This window comes from Branchiostoma floridae, unplaced genomic scaffold (assembly GCF_000003815.2).
Source record: "Branchiostoma floridae strain S238N-H82 unplaced genomic scaffold, Bfl_VNyyK Sc7u5tJ_1495, whole genome shotgun sequence".
Lineage (NCBI taxonomy): Eukaryota > Metazoa > Chordata > Leptocardii > Amphioxiformes > Branchiostomatidae > Branchiostoma > Branchiostoma floridae.
The window spans coordinates 516,058-522,347 of record NW_023365730.1 but is presented as its reverse complement, the minus strand read 5'-3'; the positions used below and the strand labels follow the sequence as shown (position 1 = coordinate 522,347).

The window sequence follows — 6,290 nt, the reverse complement described above, 5'->3', positions numbered from 1 at the left end:
CTCGTCGTCCGATCGATTTTCGCACAATGTGACAGGGGTATAAAAGAGCTCGTTTCTTTCTTGATCGCAGAGGGGGAATGTATGAGTTAAATATAGATTATATTGTCGGTATTCTTTAGTTTTAAAAAGAGACTCTCTGTAGACTCTGTAGATGATATGAAATATAATCACTATATATACCCATACTTTAGCTATACAACACAATGCTTTTAGCCCATGTTGGGCAAGAATATGCAATAAAGATCATTGTCATTGTCATATATTAACCAATATGGCACACATCTGTTGTTTCCCCAGTCCGTCCGCTGGTGCCCCGCCTGGTCCGTAAGGTGGACTGCTGCAAGGCCGGCAAGAACGCCGCAAACGGGCCGCGAACCTGCCGCAACAAGGCGCTATCGTACATCGGCTCGCTGCCACTCCGCACCAGCAGGGGCAAGAACATCTGCCAGAGGATGTTCTGGAAGTGCTGCCAGCGGGTCAAGAGAACTGTGAGTCTAGACTTGTATTCATAACATACCAAAAATCATGACGATCCGTTAAAACATTTTGAGTTATGCATTCTCCTCCTTGAACTAAAATTAACCTCAGCGGTATAGGGTCTTCGAACGTAATGCGCCTGCTCTAGGAGCCCTACGAGCTATCTACCAATCATAAATCACGACTATAGAATGCCCAGATTTTCAATATGTACACGAGATTAAAAACAACTCGCACGTTCCGCTACAGTATACTAGAAGCCAGCTAGGAACAATGAGGAATTCGCACTGCTCGAAAGTGAAAAGCCTTATAATCTATAATTTAGAATTAATGATAGGCATGTACCGAAGTTTTTAAATGCTCTCCAATCTGACAACAGATCCTTCAGTGTAAATCATCCTTTATGTCGCTTTTCAATTACTTGATTCCTGTCGAGTAGAAGAATTTTTGGTGTGCCGCGAAAAGTAGGACGGGTAAGGTGGTGAAGTCTGCTATCCCTGATTGCCTTCTTTCCCTCAATGGCAGGGCCTGACGGTCGCCCCTCAGCCACCCCGCGTGCCCACCAGTGAAGAATCAGAGGAGATCCTGAAGAAAGAACCTTACGTCATCAGCGAGAAGACTGAGGAGTCTATGGATAAGAGTGAGTACAAAACTGTCAACTGTACTATGCTGGCTGTTATAGGGAGAATTATTTACCAGTGGAGTTTTGCGACCAGAGGAGTTGACCGGCCGCGCAGCCAGAGGGAAGCGTGGACTAACTTCCCTGGCCAATTACCAGGGTTTTTTTTGCCGAATTCAGATTAAAACAAATGTTCCAACTTCCAAGAAAGGATCAATATTCAACAGCACTCAGGCACTAGAGCTATCATCCTATACTATTATTATTATTTTCTTAACCGGCATAAGTTACCTTCTGCAAGTGTTTTAAATGTTACATAGTTTGACCATATTTCACGTTCACAGAGAACATTCCCGTGGACACGGCCTCTTCTGAAGAGGACATGGGAGACTTCGAAGAGATGGACAAGAACGAACTGGAAATGTATGTAATTAGTATATTTTCTAAATGTTAATATATTCTCTAAGGGTGCTGTTGTGATATAAAAAGGAGATTACCAAGAGTAAAACGGCCTGATAACGTTTCACGTAAAGGGAGGGAAAGGATGCAATCCCTAATAATAGACAGAATACTCAATACATGTATGCGGTCTCTGGTTGTCTCTCTGTCTGTCCATCTCTCTCTCCCTGTTTCGGTCCCTCTGTTTGTCTCTCTCTGTCTCTCTTCCTCTCTGTTTTTCTTTCTCTTATACATGCACAAGATGATAACAGGTTGACCTTTGTGTCTCCCACACCAGGCTTGAGAACGAGCTGAATGACATGGACATCGACAGTGTTGTTGAGGAGGCAGAAGATGAAGATGAGGAGGAGGAGGAGGAAGAGGAGGGATTTTCTCCCCGTGCTCCAGGAAGACGTAAGTATACAAGGGAAGAGAATAAAACTGTGATCCAGCCTCCCTGTTACATATTCATTAACCTTGTAACCAATACAAAGTCAGTGACAAGATGCAACTTCAACAGGGAGAAGTTAAAAACAATCCTAGCTTGAGTTACAAATATCTGATCGCTTCAGTAAAATAACGTTTTGACTACGTGCCTCAGGATGTGCCTTTTGGCAGTGCAATTGCAACATTGCCTATCAGAGGGCACATTTCTTGAAGAATCAGCGCCTTCCGAGCCCCGAGTAAAGGGGTGAAGTTTGCCTTTATTCCTTAAAGTTACAAGGTCTTTCTCGTTCCCCCTGACCAAGCCGTCCGTGGAAATCCCGGACGCATGCTCGTGAGGTGGTGCTGTCGTGTGGGGAACCGGTGCCGGTGCAGTCGCTGTATGTTGCTTCTTGCCATCAATGACTTTTCCGTTGACAACATTTCTCTGTCTCCCCTTGAACAGGCCGTGGAAAGCCCGGACGTATGTTCGTGAGGTGGTGCTGTCGTGTGGGGAACCGGTGCCGGTGCAGTCGCTGTATGTTGCTTCTTGCCATCAATGACTTTTCCGTTGACAACATTTCTCTGTCTCCCCTTGAACAGGCCGTGGAAAGCCCGGACGTATGCTCGTGAGGAGGTGTTGTCGTGTGAGGAACCGGTGGCGGTGCAGTCGCTATATGTTGCTTCTTGCCATCACTGACTTTTCCGTTGACAATATTTCTCTATCTCCCCTTGACCAGGCCGTGGCAAGCCCGGACGTATGTTCGTGAGGAGGTGCTGTCGTGTGGGAAAGAGGTTCGGCCGGTCCAGCCCCAACTCCTGCGAGTCCAGGGCGGCCCAGTTCGTGCGCAGGATGAGGCGGCCCCAGGTCCGCAGGGTCTGCAGCCGGGTCCTCACCAGGTGCTGCGAGAAGGTGGGTTTGTTTGTTTGTTTGTTTATTTATTTTTAAACACCTGGGTAGCCTATTCAGCGCTAATACACTGGTTTTCAATAGGCCCCATCTTCACATATAAATACAAGGAAATAAAAAAAAATAACTTAAAGAGAGAAAAGTAGACATACACGTCGGAACATATAAGTACAACTGAAACATGAAAGACACAGATAAATCAAAGTCATAATCCGATCCAATGTCAACAGTTTAGGAGGTCAGAGGTCACTACTCAGTACTGAGACTATGTTAGGTTTTGTGTTTTTGGTTTGTTTTGTCACGACGTGTTGGAAGGGTGTTGATCGTTAATCTCCAAGCAGATCCTAAAATGGCATAAGATAGTTCCAAACTGGCCAAGGAGTGTAGTCAGCCAAGAGGTGTCCATTTGCCTCTAGAGCGGTAGCGAAACACACTCGTAGGCCGGCTTCACTCCTCTGCCAGCTTTTGATACTATCTTATGCTGTCGTAGGATCTGCTTGGAGATTAGTTGATTATTAGATGATGTCCAAAAGATCACTAAACCAAAACGAAGCTTTACAATTTGAATGTGGGTTTTGTGGTTTCGACTTTGTCACATTGTATTTGAGACATGTGTGAATCAGTTGCAATTTTTCTTTCTTGTGTTTGTAATGAAACGTTTTTGTGTAATGATGTGACTGACAGTAGTATCTTTCTCACGAGGGGATCGAACATTTTAGGGGCGTTTATTAGGTAAACGCTTAAAGTACAACTAAAGAAACGAAATTATACCTTTGGAATGTTCCAAACTTAGCGGAGGGGGAGAGAGAAAGAGGGAGGGAGAGTGGGGCGTTACAGAGTATGTGTGTAAGACTAAGAGAGATGGGAGAGATGATTGAGAGGTAGAAATGAGATAGGTTCTTCTTCTTCTTAGGTGGCCACCATCATCTTGCTGATGTTTCTGCCACACTTAACAGAGGTGCTGGTACAGAAGGTTGTCTGTTGTAGCTTGATGTAATGATATGTCTTGGGGGTCTACTGTAACTGTCAGTGTAGATTTGCCACCTTATCCCTGAAGGATTCCAGGGATGGGGCAGTCACAATCTCTGCAGGAAGCAAGTTCGACTCAAAGTTCGTGGAAAGAATGACATCTGTCTGTACTGTGTTCTACCTAGAGGAATATTGTAGTACAAAGGGTTTACGACAAATCTGACCAGTGAAAAATAGTCCTTTCATTCAGCACAAACCATATCGAGTAACGTTGTGTTTTCCTTGCAGATGCCCAGGCCTACCAAAGTTCCCGAGAGCACCACCGCATCCGAGGAACCCGCAACGACCACTCCCTTCCCCCTGTAAGGAGGCTTCACCCAACAATGAGCCACTAGTACTGAAATTACCCATCTGATTGTTGCTTCAATCAATCCACAACTACTTCTTAAACAACCAGTAACTTCGGCCAACAATTGTTGACGTGTCACAAAACATTCTCTTATGCAAATGACATACAACAAAAACATCCTCCTATGCAAATGAGATACGACAAAAACTTACTGAATATCTTGTTTCTCAACAAGAAGAACCTTTAACCAGTTATGCCTACCTGATGTTTATAACGATTGGCATGTCAGGAACATGTACACATTTAAATACATGCAGTTTCATAGCTATAGCTTTTTACCGTTTGTACTGACAACATTTATAAAAATTACCCTTTCTTTGCTTTCCTTAAATTTTCGTGCAATTGTTAACCTAGGACACAGTTGATGTTGATGTGATTTTTCAATAAAGATTGAACTTCAAATGGACGTCTTCCTCCATCAATGTTATAAGTTAAAGACTTTATAATAAAAGAAATAAAGACACCAAGACATTGATGCTATACAAATACAATATTCTACTAATCTACTTGTCAGGAATAAATATTTTCTACAGGGCTGAATAGATTAACGGGATACTTGTACATCTATGAGTGAGGCAAAAGGCTGCATGCCCACATATCACTACACGAAAAGTGCGATTTAGCGATAGCGGTAAATGCTAGGTAGATGTATGCCTGGTAATGTTTGCTTTATGGTAAAAAATGACTAGACTTACTTGGGATTTACCGGTATTTACCTGTTCATCTTGAATAAAATAGGTGTACATTCAATCTACTGCTTTTACAAAGTACAGTCTAAAGAAGGCATATGTCATGATCACAATATTTCTAATGTTAAAGGATGGGAACCTCTTTAAACAGCAGAGGATAAGGTCTGGCTACAGCCTAAAGATGACATTGATTTGTTATGATCACAAGACCTTTTTTTAATGTTTGCACATTGAAAAACCATCTTGAACAATAGGAACTTCGTTGCAACAGCGGAGGAAGATCTGGCTCCAGCTTCAAGATGACATATCGTTATGATAGATTTTCTAATGTTGGCACAATGAAAGCCAATACGAACTTCGTTACAACAGAGGAAAAGGGTCTGGCTGTGGCCTAAAGATGGCATATCGCTACGGTCACTAAATTTTCGAACGTCGGCACAATGAACGCCCATTCTTAAACTATAGGAACTTCGTTTATAACAGCGCAGGAAGGTCTGACTGTGGCCTAAAGACAGCATATCGTCATGATCTAAGATTTCTAATTTCCGAAAATAATTCGAGCAGGCTGGTAGAACTTGGGATAGTGGAGATTTGTTAACACGTCTCTTACCTGTTGATGTTTCAATGTCATCTTCCTCTAAAAGTTTCCTTCACCTTCAACTACGTCCAAATGTTCATTCAACGAAACCGAAAGAATCACCCTGTTTAGAGAAGTCACAAAGTATTATCCCAACTTCCCCACATTGACAGACGAACAGAAAGCCACTTTTCTCTTGAAGTCGCAGAACCCAAGTTTTCGTCTCCCTCTGCTTTCAAAAAGAAGTCAGACCCAACCTGTTTAGAAATAGCCAACACTAGTATTAGAGTAGAATATTGTTTATGACTGTCCATTGTCACTACGTGTATACCATGTACTTGCAATTAGCCCTCGGGCACGAACTCGCAAATAAACTTCTTCTATATAGTGGCGAGAAGCAGACCTCTTGAGAAAGCTCTGAGTCTGAGGAAGGTGTCTTTACGGACAGAGTAGGGCTGGGTATCGGTACAGCGTACCGGTACAAAACCGGTTTTTCTTATTGGACCGGTCCAGAAAAACCGGACCTGAAAAAATTAGGTGGACCGGATGTTGGACCGATTAGAAAATTAACAGATTATATCATCAGGCATTCACACGTTTTGGCACTTGTAGGTGGAAGAAAATAACAAGGGTGAAGTAGAGTAGAGTTTATAGTAATTTCTACCAAGTTTTACAGCCAATCGTACATGTGCAGTTAGCGTTGTAGGATTTTAAAACGCCAGGATGAGTCTAATACTCCAGCAAACAGATTTCCTTTTAGTGAAATGGACCATTTATAT

General features: G+C 42.9%; 3 protein-coding genes across 3 annotated transcripts in view; all 3 read left to right on the top strand.

Moving 5' to 3' along the window:
- Positions 1-4,651, top strand: part of LOC118407875 — a 22,451-nt gene extending 17,800 nt beyond the window's left edge. Inside the window, exons 20-25 of the mRNA XM_035808439.1 lie at positions 298-488; positions 1,003-1,117; positions 1,441-1,519; positions 1,833-1,948; positions 2,698-2,870; positions 4,125-4,651. Of these exons, the coding sequence (XP_035664332.1) occupies positions 298-488; positions 1,003-1,117; positions 1,441-1,519; positions 1,833-1,948; positions 2,698-2,870; positions 4,125-4,202 (752 nt within the window). The 3' untranslated portion in view covers positions 4,203-4,651. The remainder of the gene's footprint in view (positions 1-297; positions 489-1,002; positions 1,118-1,440; positions 1,520-1,832; positions 1,949-2,697; positions 2,871-4,124) is intronic.
- The window catches only part of LOC118407879, a 313,255-nt gene that overhangs the window by 247,297 nt on the left and 59,668 nt on the right, over positions 1-6,290 (top strand). The gene's annotated exons all lie outside the window — the stretch shown is intronic.
- LOC118407874 overlaps positions 1-6,290 on the top strand; it is a 341,762-nt gene that overhangs the window by 277,815 nt on the left and 57,657 nt on the right. The window lies entirely within an intron of this gene.